General features: G+C 44.2%; 1 protein-coding gene across 1 annotated transcript in view; it reads left to right on the top strand.

The window, feature by feature from the left end:
- The window catches only part of LOC124036529 (transmembrane protein 266-like), a 63,858-nt gene that overhangs the window by 34,478 nt on the left and 6,895 nt on the right, over positions 1-22,485 (top strand). The window contains exons 4-9 of the mRNA XM_046351229.1: positions 10,471-10,625; positions 16,645-16,718; positions 17,848-17,904; positions 19,385-19,523; positions 19,995-20,110; positions 20,811-21,003. Coding sequence (XP_046207185.1) covers positions 10,471-10,625; positions 16,645-16,718; positions 17,848-17,904; positions 19,385-19,523; positions 19,995-20,110; positions 20,811-21,003 — 734 coding nt within the window. The remainder of the gene's footprint in view (positions 1-10,470; positions 10,626-16,644; positions 16,719-17,847; positions 17,905-19,384; positions 19,524-19,994; positions 20,111-20,810; positions 21,004-22,485) is intronic.

The raw sequence follows: 22,485 nt of genomic DNA, 5'->3' as shown, positions 1-22,485 counted from the left end.
CCCACTTCGTTTGTCCTCTCCAGAGTTACTATCGTAGCCATATCATCCTCCAATGGGGACTGCAAGAGCTTCACACCTGAACCTACCAACAAGATACAATTTGAATAAACATTACAGTTTGAAGACTCACTGTGCTACACACTGTCAGTGGAAGGTGTCATTCCAAGAGGTGGCCTTTGCACAAAAAGTCATGACAACTCCGTATGTGACATCCCGTCCCAACGGGGGCGTATGTTGAAAAGTCCTAAATGCTTTTTACAGTGTAACATACACTGTAATTGGAGGGGAAATGCTGCTTTAAAAGTTAATAAATGTACAGTTTTTTTCAATTGCAAACATGCATTGGTCAAATCTGAAGAAACATTGTCAAAACTCTCCACACAGTCAGTGTGTATGTGGACCAAACTGAATCATTTTTCATTGCTTTCACACAAAATGTATTCAATGACCACATTCTCTGAAATCCATGAACGTTTTTCATTCATACTCCACCACCTGCAAAACTATATATTTGCAGCATGTTTTCAAATGCAAACACACCGTTTCCAAAACTGTGAAAAACATATTCAAAACAGAATGATGGCAAATGTTGTGCATTTCTGCAGTCACCATACTGAAACATATAGAAAATCTCAGCAGATTATTTACAGTTTGTCAACTGCTAAAACACAATTTCTGAAACCTTGCTCCATTTCCTGAAAACATTAAACACAAAACCTCATCTTCAAGCACTATTTACATAACCTGACTCATCTTGCAAAATGAAACATTCGTCTCAAAACAGTTTTACCTGTGTTCAAAATCAAACAATGCTCTCAAATAATAAACAAAGTGATCAAAATGATTTACACTCTCAAGAAGTCAGTAAACAATACACGGGAAATAGAAAACACATTGTTCAAAACATACAATTCTCAGGGAGAAGTACATTTTTAATCTAAAAAAATATTCATATTTTTCCATCATTGTCTTTTGATGAATGAAAACATGTTCTATCATAGTAGCTCAAAATTGATCAGAAATTACTACTCTGCTCTTTGCAATTTAGTTTTTCCTCCTCCTTGTACCCCTATTGTTACAGTACTGTACCCTGCATCTCACAAACTTGTCCTTTGTCTCTGTGATACTGTCATTCTTGTTCTTTGTTGATATTAACCTGCAACCAGTCAATCTATTGAGCAGTCAGTACTGCTAAATAAATGGAAAGCACAATGTTCAGGGCAATACAATTTGTCCATTGTACAGTGTACAGCCTACAATGCACTGTACTACAGTATACAATACTAAAAGGGACAAAAATCAAAGGAGTAAACATGTGATCAATGTGCTTCTTCTTGTCTTTGGGCTTGGTCAGGCCAGAGCACTTCGTCGACATCACAAGCAATATTGTCCCTCCTGAGGCAACGGGGGAAGAAGCCTCTTGTGTGCCGTATCCAGCCCTGACATGATTCCTCACCTATATCACCACAGGCTAAATCCATGGCTTGCAGCAGATTTACTCTGGTGTAGGGTTGTCGATCATACACTTTCCATCTCCAAGAGGAGATGAAACTGCCCATTGATGTTAAACCATTCCCTTACCTGAGCAGCTCGGTGGAAACTGACATTGTCCCACACTATCACATAGGTGGGAATGGGGTTCTCATGTAGCTCTTGACCCTGCTGCTCAAATAAAATATCTCTTAGATTGGCAATACATCTTAGAAGGTGCTGGGTGTTATATGGCCCGAGTGTAACATGGGGATGTAGAACACCATGGTTGCTGATAGCAGCACAGATTGTGACATTGCCACGTCGTTGACCAGGGACTTCAACAATGGCCCGCTGTCCAATCATGTTTGGGCCTCTCCTTCTCCTCTTTGTTAGATTGAAGCCTGCTGCATCGACAAAGATGAACTCATGGGGTCTGTCCAAGGATTCCAAGTCAAATATTGTTTGTGTAGAAATACAATATACTGTACGTAGGATTTTGTAAGTCGTACAGAGACAGTCCTCTACTGTAGAGTACAATTAGGCTTCTGATTCACATACATTGTATGTACTGAAGAGTAATGTCATTCACATAGTCTACAGTACTAACACATACTATCTGGATTACAGTAAATGTTTCTGAATGTACACTTACTTGCACATACTGAGCTCACAGTTCTTTCCCCCTTGGTGAGTTGCACTCAAAAGGTACTCTGTATACTTGTTTCATTCGCATCCTGTTACGATGGAGGACACAGTCAATAGTGGAAATGCTCACACTGTCGATTCCCTGGAAGTGTGTGTTGTCTTGTATCACTCGTTCCTGTATTTCTCTGAGTCGTATTGCATTATCTTGAAGGACCATGCCAACTATAACGGCCTCTTGCTCCCGAGTGAATATAGCTGTCCTTCCACCTGCATGTGGCAGCCTTGCAGTTCTACAAAAAGTCGTTGTGCAGTTACAAAACATATTCATGCAGTACAATACATACAGTGATTAACTTTACAAATGTCTACTGAAACAGCTGCATATAGTGTAGTAGGGTAAATTTACAATTACAAAAACACAGTAGTATACTGTACCTGTTCTCTTCTCTGAATGGACACAGAAAATCGTCTCAAATCGTCTCTATAACTGTTGCTCGAATTTCATCAGATATTTCCACTCTTCGTCTTCCTCTTCGTCCTCCTCCTCCTCCTTGTCGCCCACCTCGCATACGCACTCGTCCTCTCACATTGTTTCTTCTATCCATTCTTAGACTCTCTCCTTCCCACCTTCAACAACCTGTTTTCTCTCTGAACTGGCTTATATTGGTTGTGTCGCATCATTTGAAACAGGTTAAATCAATTTTGAGTGGTTGTGTTCAATCAATGACATGTCTTCTCTATTTGTATTGGATTGTTTCCACTTGTGTTTACCAGTATGGATGACATGTGCATTAGAGTGCAGAATGTGTTTTGAGAATGAGAATGTGTTTAGAGTTTTGCTGAAAAGTCTAAGTGATATCTGCAAATTGTGTTTTACCATGTGAAATGGTTTAAGGTATTGACAACAGACGGCATAATTACCTAAATGAGTCCAGGCAACTGAGAACTTTGTTCAGCCAATGGGTTTTAGAGTTTTAGCAATTGAGAAAAACTGTAATCATTCTAAACACAGCTGATTGCAATTTCAGCTGAAAGCATACCCAAGTGTCCTGTTTTTAGTCTCGTTACCAAACAGACAAAAGAGGACGGCTTCGGAATGATTTAGTTTGGAAACATGGATCAAGGAAGACAGGTTGGTATGGAAAGAAGAGTGGCAGGGAGAGGGAGAATGCGTGGAGGACAAAGGAGAGGAAGACCAAGAGCGGTGGTCTCTGATGAGATAAGGGCCACAATTATTGACCATGTTGTAAATCATGGTCTCTCTTTGAGAGAGGCCGGTTTAAGGGTGCAACCAAATCTGCAGCGTTCAACAGTTGTTTCAATAGTACAACTTTTCCAGCAAAACATCCTTCAATGATAATTTAACTACATATTACAGTACAATATAGTATGTTCACATTTTTACATGTACTGAAATATGTTGATTGTTTTGTGTTTTTCAGTAGGATCCAAAGGTTGCCTCCCACAGGAGGGAGGGGCAATTTGTGGGAAATTTGAGTGCTGGCAGAAAATATCACTTTTGGAAATGTGAATACGGTCAGCACAACGACAATGGACAGAGTCCTATATAAAATAAGGATGAAGCAGTTGTACACTGTACCCTTTGAGAGAAATGGTGTACAAGTTAAAGAACTCTGGTATCAATCTATCCAGGTTAGATGTATGTTCAATAACCAAACAGGGTACATACACAGCTATGCATAATGTAAAGTACTGTAAAACTGTGGATGTATTGTATTTTAGAGAGTAATGGAGATGGAAGCCAGGCAAACTGGCTTTGTGGATGAAGCTGGATTCAACATGGCAAAAACATGCTGCAGGGGAAAAAATGTGATTGGACAGAGTGCAACCGTGGATGTCCCAGGCCAGAGAGGAGCTAACATCACAATGTGTGCAGCACTGTCCAATGATAGTTTGCTGTTACACAAACCACTCATAGGCCCCTACAATACAGAGAGGCTCATTTATTTTCTGGATGACCTGAATAATCAACTTGTACCAGCAGAGGAGAGAGGGGCCAGAAACTCCCCTACCCTCATCGTTGTGTGGGATAATGTGGCATTCAACCACTCTGCTGCAGTCACAGACTGGTTTGCTGCACATCTCAGGATGTCAGTACTATTCCTGCATCCATACTCCCCCTTCCTAAACCCCATAGAGGAGTTGTTCTCTGCGTGGAGGAGGAAGGTTTATGACCACCATCCACATGACCAGATGTCCTTACTGGATGCCATGAATGTGGAGTGTGGAGACACTTCTCCTGAAGACTGCCAGGGTGTGGAGACACTTCTCCTGAAGACTGTCAGGGTGTGGAGACACTTCTCCTGAAGACTGCCAGGGTGGAGATACACTTCTCATGAAGACTGCCAGGGTGGAGATACACTTCTCCTGAAGACTGCCAGGGTGTGGAGACACTTCTCCTGAAGACTGCCAGGGTGTGGAGACACTTCTCATGAAGACTGCCAGGGTGTGGAGACACTTCTCCTGAAGACTGCCAAGGGTGTGGAGACACTTCTCCTGAAGACTGCCAGGGTGTGGAGACACTTCTCCTGAAGACTGCCAGGGTTGGATTAGACATTCCAGGAGATACTTTCCAAGACGCATTGCCAGAGAAGATATAAGATGTGATGTTGATGAGAACTTGTGGCCAAATGCAGGAGAGAGGGAGAACTAGAACCCTCACAGTACTGTACAGTATGAGTGATTATACTTTACATGTTGATGAGAACTAGAACCCTCACAGTACTGTACAGTATGAGTGATTATATTATACATGTTGATGAGAACTGGAACCCTCACAGTACTGTACAGTATGAGTGATTATACTATACATGTTGATGAGAACTAGAACCCTCACAGTACTGTACATTATGAGTGATTATATTATACATGTTGATAACTAGATACCTCACAATACTGTACAGTATGAGTGATTATATTATACATGTTGATGATAACTGGAACCCTCACAGTACTGTACAGTATGAGTGATTATATTATACATGTTGATGATAACTAGAACCCTCACAGTACTGTACAGTATGAGTGATTATATTATACATGTTGATGAGAACTAGAACCCTCAGTACTGTACAGTATGAGTGATTATATTATACATGTTGTTGATGGGTTTATTATTATTGCAGCCCTGGAATTTCAGGAATTTGTTTTTTGTTTCAGCTTTGTATTTTTCACAAGTAAATTATGATATGCCAAGATAAAGACAAAATAAAGCCTATTGAAGCCATTTGCTGCGTTTCTGATTAATTCTTGTTATATATACTTTAGTACAGTCAATAAAGTGAAAAGGTGTTATTCTTATTCTATAATGAAATACTGATTTATATGAAAAATCATTCAAACGTCAAAGAGAAAAGTTCATAATTTATGTAATGCTCCCTGTTAATGTTTTTTAGGTCAGTGTGTTATGAGTGACAATGTACTGTATGCTTTCTGACTGAGAATTGTTGCCGGTGTTCTGGTCGAACGAGCTTATTTTGAGATTAACTGTTTGGCCAAGATGCATGTTGGTAATGCAGACTGTGTGAAGAGTTTTGAAAAAGTGGCTTCGGTATTGAAAAGTAGCAATTGAAAAAAAATGTAATATCCCACTTAGGAGACAAGTAGGGAAAATGCCTCAGAAAGATTTTGAGAGCTGGAGAGCTCCTCTTTGTTTACGCCAATTCAGCATTGTTCACACCCTCTTAAGCCATAGCCCCACCCATCTCTTTAAAAAAACGTGTAAAGAAACGCGTGGCCAACCATCAGCATGGTTAAGCCCTCCATTATCTCAACCAATCATGACTAGCTAGGAGTGATTATGTCTTTCTCCCTATGTACAGTAGCTCAGGCTAAACGAGGCTCCTAATTTAACATTCACATTTACAACTCACATACAAGTCTGTAATTAAGGCACATGAAGATTTACATGTTTAAGAAGGCATGTCTGCAAAAACGGCCTTACTGGGAAGTAGGAACTAGCGTCATCCACCCACATTGCGCTGGCGTGTCACATATGAGTGTGCATAGGAATTGGCATGACAACGACCAAAGAAATAGTTATAAATTGTACATTTGGCATGATAATGACCATAGGAGTTAAACCGATCTGGGACCAGGCTACAATGGTGGCAGATGGGATGAGTAGGCCTGATGCCTTAACTTTGTCTTTAATCTTGGCTTGATTAGGACTGAGTGTAAATGAAAGCAGTATTTTTCTGATAGGTTATTTTCAGTAAGACTAGCAGGGGCCTGAGCCAAGCCCAGCCCAGCCTGTGGAGCAGAGCAGGAGTAAGGGCCACCAACAGTGTGCCTGAGTGTGGTCAGTCACACACCTGCTCCCTGACACACAGTGATATATCTGTCCACTCTGTCATCTCTCCTCTCTGTCTGTTGTGAGGGCTGTATCAGCTGATGTCGTGTCCAGCAGCTCACCTACTCTCCTCTCCTGGGCTGTATTGATCAGTCCCATGGTTTAATTCTCCTCCTCTGTCTACCACAGTTCAATCTCCCCTCGCTCCCACTTTCACTCCCTTCCGCAACTTACTCCTGATGCCTTTATAAACCTTTCTGGTCCATACCCCTCTGCAGCTCTCATTTCCTCCTTGCAAATACTGTGTGTGTGTGTGTGTGTGTGTGTGTGTGTGTGTGCGTGTGTGCGTGCATGCGTGCGTGCGTGTGTGTGTGTGTGTGTGCGTGCATGCGTGCGTGTGTGTGTGTGTGTGTGGAGCTCATTGAAGTATTGCCTGTTCTATAGCCACTCTCACTCAGTTTTACCACTGATACTACTTCAATTCAAGTCTTCAGTGCTCCAGGTTTAAAATTATTTCCACAAAATGTCATTTCTGAGCTTTGAGATGTCGGGGGCCATTTACACTCCTTCCAGATAGGGTTTATCTTGACCATTGTATTAAATTAATACATTTTCCTTCTTTGCTGGATGGAGACCAATACATTAATTATGAAACCATATACGTTAAAATGAGCCTTTTTAAACCAAAACTTTATGGAGGTGTTTCCTAAAAAAAAGTGCTTTGTCATTGTGCTACCCTGTCACATAGCTGTGGCAGAAATGTTTTAACTACTGGCTAATAAATAGAATGAATGAAATGAATGAATGAATGTCTTGTCTGTTATCACATGGAATCCTCCTCTAATTCCCTGTCACCTCCAGAGTTGTGCTCCTAATCTGTTGGCACATTTTGGCTCAGAGTGACTGGCAGCGGTGCAGTGGGCAGCAGTGTGTGCCAGTTAGCCCCTGGGAGTGCTCATTGACACAGCATGGCCCTGCTCCAGACCCCAGCCCCTCTGCGGACCTTGGCACCAGGTGGACAGGATATCTAGTCCTCCACCGGAGGTCCAGCTGTAGCCTCAAAATGGCTCCGCTCACTGGGACACTCTTACTCTCCAACCTCTCTCTCCCTCCCCACTCTCTCTATTTTCTCTCTCTACCCCTCTTTGCATAGCCCTGGTGGCTTCAAAAATAACTGCCTCTCTGTCTGTTTGCCTGCTCTGTCCTGAAGCCTGGAAGTAGAATCTTTCTGCCTCTCTTGTGCTTAGAGACGGATGTTGATCATGGTATTTCTTCACTCTGGGAAAGGTGACAGAGTAGTGACAGGGAAGTAAAGCCCTGTCTGCCTCGCACAGATCTGTCATTATTTATTGACCGTAAATCCCTGGGAGCCTCTCTCAAGCCTAGTGTCTGGTAGGAGGGACACAGAGGGGAGACAGGTTGGATTTAAGGCAGACACAATGTACCTAGACAAGCGACCAGCTCACCTGGGAAATTCCACTCATGTCCACACATGAAAATGCATGGCGATGTACAGGGAGGAGGATCACTGGAGCCTACATAGGGTACCAGTATCGAGTCGATGTGCAGGAGTACAAGGTAAATAAAGTAGATATGTACATATAACTAGGAATAAAGTGACTAGGCAACAGGATAGATAATAAACAATGTGATGAGTAAAAAACATTTGTGCAAAAAGGGTCAATACAGATAGTCTGGATATCTATTTAGCAGTATTATGGCGTGGAGGTAGAAGCTGTTCAGGGTCCTGTTGGTTCCAGACTTGGTGCACCATTATCGCTTGCTGTGCGGTAGCAGAGAGCCAAGTTAACAAACAGATCACCGACCATTTCGAATCCCACCATACCTTCTCCGCTATGCAATCTGGTGTCCGAGCTAGTCATGGGTGCACCACAGCCACACTCAAGGTCCTAAACGATATCATAACCGCCATCGATAAAAGACAATACTGTACAGCCTTATTCATCGACCTGACCAAGGCTTTCAACTCTGTCAATCACCACATTCTTATCGGCAGACTCAACAGCCTTGGTTTCTCAAATGACTGCCTCGCCTGGTTCACTAACTACTTCTCAGACAGAGTTCAGTGTGAAATCGGAGGGCCTGTTGTCCGGGCCTCTGGCAGTCTCTATGGGGGTGCCACAGGGTTCAATTCTCAGTCCGACTCTATTCTCTGTATACGTCAATGATGTCGCTCTTGCTGCTGGTGATTGTCTGATCCACCTCTATGCAGACGACACCATTCTGTATACTTCTGGCCCTTCTTTGGACACTGTGTTAACTAACCTCCAGACGAGCCTCAATGCCATACAACACTCCTTCCGTGGCCTCCAACTGCTCTTAAATGCAAGTAAAACCAAATGCATGCTCTTCAACCGATAGCTGCCCGCAACTGCCCACCTGTCCAGCATCAGTACTCTGGATGGTTCTGACTTTGTAACGTTCGTCTTCGCCCTCCTCTGACGAGGAGTAAGAAATGTCAGACCAATGCGCAGCGTAGTAAGTGTCCATAATATAATAAAGCAAAATGAACACTGAACAAAAACAACAAACAACAACAAAACAGTCCCGTAAGGTTAATGACAAAAACACTAAACAGGAAATAATCAACCACAACTCAAAAGTGAAATCAGGCTACCTAAATATGGTTCTCAATCAGGGACAACGATAAACAGCTGCCTCTGATTGAGAACCATACCAGGCCAAACATAGAAATCCCAAATTATAGAAGAAGGAACATAGACAACCCACCCAACTCACGCCCTGACCATACTCAAACAAAGACATAACTAAAATAACTAAGGTCAGAACGTGACAGACTTAGAATATGTGGACAATTACAAATACCTAGGTGTCTGGTTAGACTGCAAACTCTTGTTCCAGACTCACATTAAACATCTCCAATCCAAAATCAAATCTAGAATCTGCTTCCTATTTCGCAACAAAGCTTCCTTCACTCATGCTGCCAAACATACCCTCGTAAAACTGACTATCCTACCGATCCTTGAGTTCGGTGATGTCGTTTATAAAATAGCCTCCAACACTCTACTCAGAAAATTGGATGCAGTCTATCACAGTGCCATCCGTTTTGTCACCACCACTGCGACCTGTATGCTCTCGTTGGCTGGCCCTCGCTTCATATTCCTCGCTAAACCCACTGGCTCCAGGTCATCTATAAGTCTTTGCTAGGTAAAGCTCCGCCTTTTCTCAGTTTACTGGTCACCATAGCAGCACTCACCTGTAGCACATGCTCCACAGCAGATATATTTCACTGGTCACCCCCAAAGCCTATTCCTCCTTTGGCCGCCTTTCCTTCCAGTTCTCTGGAACGAATTGCAAAAATCACTGAAGCTGGAGACTCATATCTCCCACTCTAACGTTAAGCATCAGCGGTCAGAGCAGCTCACAGATCACTGCATCTGTACGTAGCCCATCTGTAAAGTGCTCATCTAACTACCTCATCCCCATATTGTTATTTATTTATTTATTTTTTGCTCCTTTGCACCCCAGTATCTCTACTTGCACATTCATCTTCTGCACATCTATCACTCCAGTGTTTAAATGCTAAATTGTAATTACTTCGCCATTACGGCCTATTTATTGCCTTACCTCCCTAATCTTACTTAATTTGCACACAATGTATATACACTGTAGATTTTTCCCCTATTGTGTTATTGACTGTATGTTTGTTTATTCCATGTGTAACTCTGTGTTGTTGTTTGTGTGGCACTGCTTTGGTTTATCTTGGGCAGATCGCAGTTGTAAATGAGAACTTGTTCTCAACTGGCCTACCTGGTTAAGTAAAGGTGAAATAAAAAATAAAAATGTGTGTGGATGTGTTTTGTATGTATTTGTGCCTGATTGGAACGCTGCCTTCTGCTGGCTGAAACGGAGTCGAACACATGGTAGAAAGCACTTCTCAACGACTCCACCATTGAGGTTTCAAAGAGAACTAATACAATTAAATACATTTCCATCTCTGATTTGCATATCATAACATTCAGCTTTGTTTCTGCATTCCTCCCCCCTTCTGGTGTCAGGTCTAACTGGCTGAAGCCATGCTGTGGGCGGAGGGCAGCCCTATGGCAGGTATGTCTGCTGAGTGCAGGCTTCAACTGTTTCCTGGTGGCTTGTGTCATCCTGGTGGTCGTGCTGCTGTGTCTGGAGCTGCTCATCGACACCAAGCTTCTGCAGTGTGAGTGACCCTGGACCTGTCTCTGTATTAGAACCTGGATCTCAGCTTATAGATACATGAACATTTGAGTTACTTGCACATATCTTCAATTGTGATTCGACCCTTAGTGATGTTAAAACACACAAAACAGCTGTGGAATTAGTGTTATGTTGTAATTTGTAATTTACAAAAATGCACATCTGTTATTAGGAATGTGGCTAATGTTGACACTAGGTCTGTTGTATAATAAATACAGTACCTATTATTACACAGTGACAGTGACAGGTCCAGGACCTGGGGCTGTGACCTCTCCTCTATAATATCAGCATCATTAGTATTCCTCAGTAAACAGTGACAGGTCCAGGACCTGGGGCTGTGACCTCTCCTCTATAATATCAGCATCATTATTATTCCTCAGTAAACAGTGACAGGTCCAGGACCTGGGGCTGTGACCTCTCCTCTATAATACCAGCATCATTAGTATTCCTCAGTAAACATTGACAGTGACAGGTCCAGGACCTGGGGCTGTGACCTCTCCTCTATAATATCAGCATAATTAGTATTCCTCAGTAAACAGTGACAGGTCCAGGACCTGGGGCTGTGACCTCTCCTCTATAATACCAGCATCATTAGTATTCCTCAGTAAACAGTGACAGTGACAGGTCCAGGACCTGGGGCTGACCTCTCCTCTATAATATCAGCATAATTAGTATTCCTCAGTAAACAGTGACAGGTCCAGGACCTGGGGCTGTGACCTCTCCTCTATAATACCAGCATCATTAGTATTCCTCAGTAAACAGTGACAGTGACAGGTCCAGGACCTGGGGCTGTGACCTCTCCTCTATAATATCAGCATAATTAGTATTCCTCAGTAAACAGTGACAGGTCCAGGACCTGGGGCTGTGACCTCTCCTCTATAATATCAGCATCATTAGTATTCCTCAGTATACAGTGACAGGTCCAGGACCTGGGGCTGTGACCTCTCCTCTATAATATCAGCATCATTAGTATTCCTCAGTAAACAGTGACAGGTGGTCTAATGCCACTGTGACCCATAGCACATGGAGAGGACCTCATCTGCATCCTCTTGCTCTGGAGAAGGAGGTGGGTGTCCTCATCTTTCATGGGTTACAGTCAGGAGTCCCCACCTCTGTGGTGTCACAAGCTCTATGAACGATGGTAGGGAGATTTGAGTTACAGTCAGGAGTCCCAAACCTCTGTGGTGTCACAAGCTCTATGAACGATGGTAGGGCTATATGGGTTACAGTCAGGAGTCCCAAACCTCTGTGGTGTCACAAGCTCTATGAACGATGGTAGGGAGATTTGAGTTACAGTCAGGAGTCCCAAACCTCTGTGGTGTCACAAGCTCTATGAACGATGGTAGGGCTATATGGGTTACAGTCAGGAGTCCCAAACCTCTGTGGTGTCACAAGCTCTATGAACGATGGTAGGGCTATATGGGTTACAGTCAGGAGTCCCAAACCTCTGTGGTGTCACAAGCTCTATGAACGATGGTAGGGCTATATGGGTTACAGTCAGGAGTCCCAAACCTCTGTGGTGTCACAAGCTCTATGAACGATGGTAGGGCTATATGGGTTACAGTCAGGAGTCCCAAACCTCTGTGGTGTCACAAGCTCTATGAACGATGGTAGGGCTATATGGGTTACAGTCAGGAGTCCCAAACCTCTGTGGTGTCACAAGCTCTATGAACGATGGTAGGGCTATATGGGTTACAGTCAGGAGTCCCAAACCTCTGTGGTGTCACAAGCTCTATGAACGATGGTAGGGCTATATGGGTTACAGTCAGGAGTCCCAAACCTCTGTGGTGTCACAAGCTCTATGAACGATGGTAGGGCTATATGGGTTACAGTCAGGAGTCCCAAACCTCTGTGGTGTCACAAGCTCTATGAACGATGGTAGGGCTATATGGGTTACAGTCAGGAGTCCCAAACCTCTGTGGTGTCACAAGCTCTATGAACGATGGTAGGGCTATATGGGTTACAGTCAGGAGTCCCAAACCTCTGTGGTGTCACAAGCTCTATGAACGATGGTAGGGCTATATGGGTTACAGTCAGGAGTCCCAAACCTCTGTGGTGTCACAAGCTCTATGAACGATGGTAGGGCTATATGGGTTACAGTCAGGAGTCCCAAACCTCTGTGGTGTCACAAGCTCTATGAACGATGGTAGGGCTATATGGGTTACAGTCAGGAGTCCCAAACCTCTGTGGTGTCACAAGCTCTATGAACGATGGTAGGGCTATATGGGTTACAGTCAGGAGTCCCAAACCTCTGTGGTGTCACAAGCTCTATGAACGATGGTAGGGCTATATGGGTTACAGTCAGGAGTCCCAAACCTCTGTGGTGTCACAAGCTCTATGAACGATGGTAGGGCTATATGGGTTACAGTCAGGAGTCCCAAACCTCTGTGGTGTCACAAGCTCTATGAACGATGGTAGGGAGATTTGAGTTACAGTCAGGAGTCCCAAACCTCTGTGGTGTCACAAGCTCTATGAACGATGGTAGGGCTATATGGGTTACAGTCAGGAGTCCCAAACCTCTGTGGTGTCACAAGCTCTATGAACGATGGTAGGGCTATATGGGTTACAGTCAGGAGTCCCAAACCTCTGTGGTGTCACAAGCTCTATGAACGATGGTAGGGCTATATGGGTTACAGTCAGGAGTCCCAAACCTCTGTGGTGTCACAAGCTCTATGAACGATGGTAGGGCTATATGGGTTACAGTCAGGAGTCCCAAACCTCTGTGGTGTCACAAGCTCTATGAACGATGGTAGGGCTATATGGGTTACAGTCAGGAGTCCCAAACCTCTGTGGTGTCACAAGCTCTATGAACGATGGTAGGGCTATATGGGTTACAGTCAGGAGTCCCAAACCTCTGTGGTGTCACAAGCTCTATGAACGATGGTAGGGCTATATGGGTTACAGTCAGGAGTCCCAAACCTCTGTGGTGTCACAAGCTCTATGAACGATGGTAGGGCTATATGGGTTACAGTCAGGAGTCCCAAACCTCTGTGGTGTCACAAGCTCTATGAACGATGGTAGGGCTATATGGGTTACAGTCAGGAGTCCCAAACCTCTGTGGTGTCACAAGCTCTATGAACGATGGTAGGGCTATATGGGTTACAGTCAGGAGTCCCAAACCTCTGTGGTGTCACAAGCTCTATGAACGATGGTAGGGCTATATGGGTTACAGTCAGGAGTCCCAAACCTCTGTGGTGTCACAAGCTCTATGAACGATGGTAGGGCTATATGGGTTACAGTCAGGAGTCCCAAACCTCTGTGGTGTCACAAGCTCTATGAACGATGGTAGGGCTATATGGGTTACAGTCAGGAGTCCCAAACCTCTGTGGTGTCACAAGCTCTATGAACGATGGTAGGGCTATATGGGTTACAGTCAGGAGTCCCAAACCTCTGTGGTGTCACAAGCTCTATGAACGATGGTAGGGCTATATGGGTTACAGTCAGGAGTCCCAAACCTCTGTGGTGTCACAAGCTCTATGAACGATGGTAGGGCTATATGGGTTACAGTCAGGAGTCCCAAACCTCTGTGGTGTCACAAGCTCTATGAACGATGGTAGGGCTATATGGGTTACAGTCAGGAGTCCCAAACCTCTGTGGTGTCACAAGCTCTATGAACGATGGTAGGGCTATATGGGTTACAGTCAGGAGTCCCAAACCTCTGTGGTGTCACAAGCTCTATGAACGATGGAGGGCTATATGGGTTACAGTCAGGAGTCCCAAACCTCTGTGGTGTCACAAGCTCTATGAACGATGGTAGGGCTATATGGGTTACAGTCAGGAGTCCCAAACCTCTGTGGTGTCACAAGCTCTATGAACGATGGTAGGGCTATATGGGTTACAGTCAGGAGTCCCAAACCTCTGTGGTGTCACAAGCTCTATGAACGATGGTAGGGCTATATGGGTTACAGTCAGGAGTCCCAAACCTCTGTGGTGTCACAAGCTCTATGAACGATGGTAGGGCTATATGGGTTACAGTCAGGAGTCCCAAACCTCTGTGGTGTCACAAGCTCTATGAACGATGGTAGGGCTATATGGGTTACAGTCAGGAGTCCCAAACCTCTGTGGTGTCACAAGCTCTATGAACGATGGTAGGGCTATATGGGTTACAGTCAGGAGTCCCAAACCTCTGTGGTGTCACAAGCTCTATGAACGATGGTAGGGCTATATGGGTTACAGTCAGGAGTCCCAAACCTCTGTGGTGTCACAAGCTCTATGAACGATGGTAGGGCTATATGGGTTACAGTCAGGAGTCCCAAACCTCTGTGGTGTCACAAGCTCTATGAACGATGGTAGGGCTATATGGGTTACAGTCAGGAGTCCCAAACCTCTGTGGTGTCACAAGCTCTATGAACGATGGTAGGGCTATATGGGTTACAGTCAGGAGTCCCAAACCTCTGTGGTGTCACAAGCTCTATGAACGATGGTAGGGCTATATGGGTTACAGTCAGGAGTCCCAAACCTCTGTGGTGTCACAAGCTCTATGAACGATGGTAGGGCTATATGGGTTACAGTCAGGAGTCCCAAACCTCTGTGGTGTCACAAGCTCTATGAACGATGGTAGGGCTATATGGGTTACAGTCAGGAGTCCCAAACCTCTGTGGTGTCACAAGCTCTATGAACGATGGTAGGGCTATATGGGTTACAGGTCCATATGGCTGTATCTTAACGTATTCAAGTCTTAACAAGTTCCTGGAGGCAGATTGAAGAGACGAGACGGTTGGGAGGTAAAGTAAGACAAATAAATGGGGAGAGAGAGGTTGTCTTTCTGCTGGGTGAATGTACAGAGAGAGGGAGGGATGGATGGAGGAAGATTAACGGACTGATTGACAGATCAGTGAGCACAACAAATAAAGACAGAAGGAAAGAGGTGCTTGAAGAGAAATGCTGTAGCTGACAGCCTAATGTAGTACGATGCTGGCCACAATTAGGCTGATGAATAGGCATGAAGTCAGACAAACCTGTGCATGCACATCTTTGCCTATATAATATATACAGTATATATACAGTGCATTCGGAAAGTATTCAGACCCCTTGACTTTTTACACAATTTGTTACGTTACAGCCTTATTCTAAATTGGATGAAAAAAAGTTTTTATCATTCATCTACACACAATACCCCATAATGACAAAGCGAAAACAGGTTTTTAGACATTTTTGTAAATGTAATTCAAATAAAAACAGAAATACCTTATTTTTCTAAGTATTCAAACCCTTTCCTATGAGACTTGAAATTGAGCTCAGGTGCATCCTGTTTCCATTGATCCTCCTTGAGATGTTTCTACAACTTGATTGGAGTCCACCTGTGGTAAATTCAATTGATTGGACATGATTTGGAAAGGCACAAACGTTTCTATATAATGTCCCACAGTTGGCAGTGCATGTCAGAGCAAAAACCAAGCAATGAGGTCGAAGCAATTGTCCGTAGAGCTCCGAGACAGGGAGCCGAGGCACAGATCTTGGGAAGGGTACAAACATTTCTGCAGCATTGAAGGTCCCCAGGAACACATTGGCTTCCATCATTCTTAAATGGAAGAAGTTTGGAACCATCAAAAGACTCTTCCTGGAGCTGGCCACCCGGCCAAACTGAGCAATTTGCAAAAATGTCTAAAAACCTGTTTTTGCTTTATCATTATGGGGTATTGTGTGTAGATTGATGACGGAAAAAAAACTTTGTAATTGATTTTAGAATAAGACTGTAATGTACCAAAATGTGGAATAAGTCAAGGGGTCTGAATACTTTCCGAATGCACTGCATATTCCATTTAACAGACAATTTTATCCAAAGCAAACTACAGTCAAGTGTGTATACATTTTATGTATAAGCAGTCCTGGGAATCAAACCCACTATCCTGGCATTTAACAATGGCCCCGCTCTACACACTGAGCTACAGAGGGCTATGTGTCTGTGCTTGGGTCTGTCTTGGGTCTGTCTTACCAAATGATCTGAACCCTGAGTAAACAAGTCCTCTTGAAACGGTGTCTCTGCTGTGCTGTCTTCACAGTTAACAACGCGTTCCAGTTTGCCAGCATCATTCACTGGATCAGCCTGGCCATTCTATCTGTGTTCTTCACTGAGGTGAGCCACACCCCCCCCCCCCCACCACAGTGGCAGCAGGCTCATTTAAAGCTGATGTAGCAGAGGGTTGATTTAATGCTCTAGTGTGCTATAGTTGATTGAGACAAAGGTGAGCTGGAGAGGTTGCAGTGGTGTATTCTGATTACAACGTCCTATTAAGCCCTGGCCTTTCTTTTATCAACACTTATCGACTTATTAGAGCGTTGGTCAATGTGCTCTATTGGTCCATCACATACAGTATATTGTTAAACGTAAACACGGCTATTTAATTAGCTCCTAATGTTTGTTCACAGCGTTACAGCCTCCTCTATCTCACTCATTCTGATACTATTTCCCTTCACAACTTGCTGTGACTGTTAATTGCTCTTGATGTATTACGTTTAGTCAACACAACCACTTTTATCTAAAATGCAGATAGAGCTTTTCTGTTGCACCGTAGCTTTTAACTAGCACCAGAGCCTCAGATAAACCCTATTGATTACCGTTTCCTCAGGCCTGGCAGTTTATCTTTGTAGTTCTCTGTTCACCGGTCTGCTGCTCTATTTGGTTGAGAAGTACAGTACAGTGGTTCTTCCTTTAAAAGTTGTGGCGTACTGCAGCACAGCTTGCGGGGTGCCGCAGAATTCTATGACAAGTTATTTATGTGTCAGCCATTGTTGTCAGAATGATGCAATTTACCACAATTTCCCACCATCTACCATGTGTATGTGTTTTAGTTATCAATGCAAGCTAACCCTTAGTGATTCATGTAAGTATTGGCTGTGGCAGGACAGCTTCTGCTCAGGTGGAATCCGGAATATGTCAAAAGAAAGGAGAGGAGTGCAGTGGCCTTCTGCAGCCCCTGATGAGTCAGCTGCAGCTGGTGCAGTGTGTGTCTCTAATTGTTTGAAGGAAATCTGACCGATGTGGCAGTGAACTGTAGGAGTATGTCATTGATGAATTGCCGGTGGATAGATGAAAGAGAACTGAATCACAACTGAAATTCACTTTCGCTGAGACATTAGTATTTTTAGGGGTGTATTTACAATTAAAGGAAATGTATTCTATTGCTATGGTTCTCTTCCCCAATCCTTTTTACCCTTTCCCTCCCTATCTCCCTCCCCCACTCTCCCTCCTCCCGCTCTCTCAGACGGTGTTCAGAATTGTGGTGCTGGGGATCTGGGATTACATCGAGAACAAAGTGGAGGTAAGCTCCCTGGGGGACCATCCTGAGGTGGGGCTCAGAGCAGCCCACTACTTCCACAGCAATAGTATTCTCCAAATGTCAGACCTCAGACTGGAAACCACCCACTGGCCTGGAGGGAATGTTCTGAAACTTGGATATGTACAGTGGGGCAAAAAAGTATTTAGTCAGCCACCAATTGTGCAAGTTCTCCTACTTAAAAAGATGAGAGGCCTGTAATTTTCATCATAGGTTCACTTCAACTATGACGGACAAAATGAGAAAAAGAAATCCAGAAAATCACATTGTAGGATTTTTAATGAATTGGTTTGCAAATTATGGTGGAAAATAAGTATTTGGTCAATAACAAAAGTTTATCTCAATACTTTGTTATATACCCTTTGTTGGCAATGACAGAGGTCAAATGTTTTCTGTAAGTCTTCACAAGGTTTTCACACACTGTTGCTGGTATTTTGGCCCATTCCTCCATGCAGATCTCCTCTAGAGCAGTGATGTTTTGGGGCTGTTGCTGGGCAACACAGACTTTCAACTCCCTCCAAAGATTTTCTATGGGGTTGAGATCTGGAGAATGGCTAGGCCACTCCAGGACCTTGAAATGCTTCTTACGAAGCCACTCCTTCATTGCCCGGGTGTGTGTTTGGGAACATTGTCATGCTGAAAGACCCAGCCATGTTTCATCTTCAATGCCCTTGCTGATGGAAGGAGGTTTTCACTCAAAATCTCACGATACATGTCCCCATTCATTCTTTCCTACACACGGATCAGTCCTCCTGGTCCCTTTGCAGAAAAACAGTCCCAAAGCATGATGTTTCGACCCCCATGCTTCACAGTAGGTATGGTGTTCTTTGGATGCAACTCAGCATTCTTTGTCCTCCAAACACGGCGAGTTGAGTTTTTACCAAAAAGTTATATTTTGGTTTCATCTGACCATATGACATTCTCCCATCTTCTTCTGGATCATCCAAATGCTCTCTAGCAAACTTCAGACGGGCCTGGACATGTACTTGCTTAAGCAGGGGGACACGTCTGGCACTGCAGGATTTGAGTCCCTGGCGGCGTAGTGTGTTACTGATGGTAGGCTTTGTTACTTTGGTCCCAGCTCTCTGCAGGTCATTCACTAGGTCCCCCCGTGTGGTTCTGGGATTTTTGTCACCGTTCTTGTGATCATTTTGACCCCACGGGGTGAGATCTTGCGTGGAGCCCCAGATCGAGGGAGATTATCAGTGGTCTTGCATGTCTTCCATTTCCTAATAATTGCTCCCACAGTTGATTTCTTCAAACCAAGCTCCAGAAATCTTGCTTGTTTTTGTTTGTAGGTGACCAAATACTTATTTTGCACCATAATTTGCAAATAAATTCATTAAAAATCCTACAATGTGATTTTCTGGATTTTTTTTCTCATTTTGTCTGTCATAGTTGTACATGTTTTTTAATTCAAATATTGTCTTCTTGCTCATATCTTTGTGTGTGTGCTTGTGTGTAGGTGTTTGACGGTGCAGTCATAGTCCTGTCCCTGGCCCCCATGGTGGCCTCAACGGTGGCCAACGGCCCTAGCAGCCCCTGGGACGCCATCGGCCTCATCATCACCCTGCGCATCTGGAGGGTCAAGAGGATCATCGATGGTGAGGCTGGGAGGGCCTGAGGGTAGATGTATGGGGTGGATGAATACAGTCTCCTCTGTGTCATGTCCTTAACAACAATATTTCTGCAGCTCCACCCTTATGGATGTTATTATCCTAACTGGCTTTTTACTGAGCTTTACTGATTTTTTTTACCATGCATATTACCAACCACAATCAATACTTGCTTTACAACACAATGACAAATACATACATAATCTGATACAGACACACACACGTTGTACTGTTTCTTGACTCTAAGCTGTTTTTAATTGTTATGCCCTCTTGTGGAAGTTCCATGTTTCACATGCACACACATGTACAATGACTGATTTAAGACAGGAAACATATTTTTCTTACTGATCATAATCCCTATATCCCTACTACTGATATTTTAAAAATAAGTTATGTCAGTGTGACTGTTTATCCCTACCTAGCAGTCTCTATAACAGTCTGCCCTGTGTTCTGTCCCAGCCTACGTGCTACAGGTGAAGGTGGAGATGGAGATGGAGAACCAGCAGTATGAGAAGGCCAAAGCTGTCAGGGAGGAGCAGCTGGAGAGACTCACCCAGATCTGCCAGGAGCAGGCAGTATGTTCACACAACTGTCGAACTAGTTACCATTACCTGTCATTGACCAGTAGAGGGCAGCAAAGTGACAGAAATAATTGCTAAAATAACACATTCAAATTCACACACATATTAGTGGAATAACCAAACCTTTAATCTGACAAACACTGAATTGTGTCACACTGACCCTTTGAATACATAAATAGATCATATATCCTTAATAGGAGATACTACCAGGTTCTGTATTCAGTCATAATGATTCACAACATTCCTGTTATTCCCATCCTGGGATTTCCATTCAGGAAAATTATAAAGTCACATTTGTCCATGTAATATAGTAAAGTTGAGGGCTTAGGACTGTCACTGTACAACCCTGCTGGGTCCTGTTGACCCAAGAGGGAAAAGGTTTATGTTCTAACCATTAGAGTGATCTGTAATATGTACACACATATATGTCATCTATTTATGTGTGCAATGGTCAGTGTGACACAAGTCAGGGTTTGGCCATATAGCCAACAGCTACCAATAATGTAGTTAGTGGATGAGATAGTGTGTGGACGTTAGGGCCAGAGCTCTTAAAGGTGTTTGTATGCAAGGATAACACATGTATGTTCTCCTTTGTGTCCCCCCCCCTTCTTTCTCTCTCTCTCGCTCTCTGTCTTTCTTTCTCACTCTCTTTCCTTCTTTCTCTCACTCTCTCTTTCTCGCTCCTCTCTATTAGTTTGAGATCAGGCAGCTGCGGGCCCACCTGGCTCAGCAGGACTTGGACCTGGTAGCAGAGCGAGAGGCTGCCATGCAGATCCACCATGTGTGGGGCAAGCAGAGCAGCAGCTTCCAGGAGGTGGACGGCCTGGCCCCTGGGGGCCCCGATCAGCGAGGCCAGGCTAAAGCCAGGGAGGCAGCAGCCCCTAGAGGTACCACACCCTGATCCTGTTGCATTACATCAGAACACTGCAGATTGTCTCATCAAGATAAAACCATGTCATAGGGTTCTATCTCTAGGGATTGCCTGCTGGCTGTGGTTTCTAACCACAGAGGTTCTCTCTTGAAGCCAGGGGAATAGAGGGATGCCTTGGCCAAGTCAGATCAGATTTTCCAGGCAAAGTGGCCGAATGAACAGAGTGCTCTGTGCTTTGGGTCTTGTTTGTTAAACAGAGGTTGGCTGGGTCGAAAAGAAGTTCTCCGTTCACCTGGAAACCACAACAGACATCTAACAAACCACACCAGATTCCAGGGAGGATAGAATAGTAGCGTACTGTACAAGGAAAATAATTCCACAAGAACAGCAGCCTGATGGGATGCCTACAGTGTGGGACCTCTGAGTCAGAGACCTCAGTGCTATGGGAGTGCTGTTTGAATCAGGACAAGATCCTCTATGTAAATATGCACTCCCCTCCGTGTTTATTTGGACAGTGAAGCACTTTATGTGTTTAGTCCCCTCCCCAATGGGCTCCCGGTCTAAGGCACTACATCTTAGTGCAAGAGATGTCACTACCGTCCCTGGAAAATGCAGATGCTAAGCTACAGGACTGTTTTACTAGCACAGACTGGAATATGTTCCGGGATTCTTCCTATGGCATTGAGGAGTACACCACATCAGTCAATGGCTTCATCAATAAGTGCATTGATGACGTCGAACCCACAGTGACTGTACATATATACCCCAACCAGAAGCAATGGATTACAGGCAACATCCACACTGAGCTAAAGGCTAGAGCTGCCACTTTTAAGGAGCGGGACTCTAACCTGGAAGCTTATAAGAAATCCCGCTATGCCCTGAACTATCAAACAGGCAGTATCAATACAGGACTAAGATCGAATCGTACTACACCGGCTCCGATGCTCGTTAGATGTGACGGGCTTGCAAACCATTACAGACTACAAAGGGAAGCACAGCCGAGAGCTGCCCTGTGACACAAGCCTACCAGACGAGCTAAACTACTTCTATGCTCACTTCGAGGCCAATAACACTGAAACATGCATGAGAGCACCAGCTGTTCCGGACGACTGTGTGATCACACTCTCCGCAGCCGATGTGAGTAAGGCCTTTAAACAGGTCAACATTCACAAGGCCGAAAGGACCAGGCGGATTACCAGGATGTGTACTGCAAGCATGCGCTGACCAACTGGCAAATGTCTTCACTGACATTTTCAACCTCTCCCTGTCCAAGTCTGTAATACCAAAATGATTTAACCATAGTCCCTGAGCCATACTAAGGTAATCTGCCTAAATGACTACATGAGTAGCACTCATGTCTGTAGCCATGAAGTGCTTTGAAAGTCTGGTCATGGCTCACAACACCATTATCCCAGGAACCCTAGACTCACTCCAATTTGCATACCGCCCTAACAGATCCACAGATGATGCAATGTCTATTTCACTCCACACTGGCCTT

Source organism: Oncorhynchus gorbuscha, linkage group LG01 (genome assembly GCF_021184085.1).
Source record: "Oncorhynchus gorbuscha isolate QuinsamMale2020 ecotype Even-year linkage group LG01, OgorEven_v1.0, whole genome shotgun sequence".
Lineage (NCBI taxonomy): Eukaryota > Metazoa > Chordata > Actinopteri > Salmoniformes > Salmonidae > Oncorhynchus > Oncorhynchus gorbuscha.
Note: the sequence above shows the minus strand (reverse complement) of the source record. Positions and strands in the feature narration are given on the sequence as shown.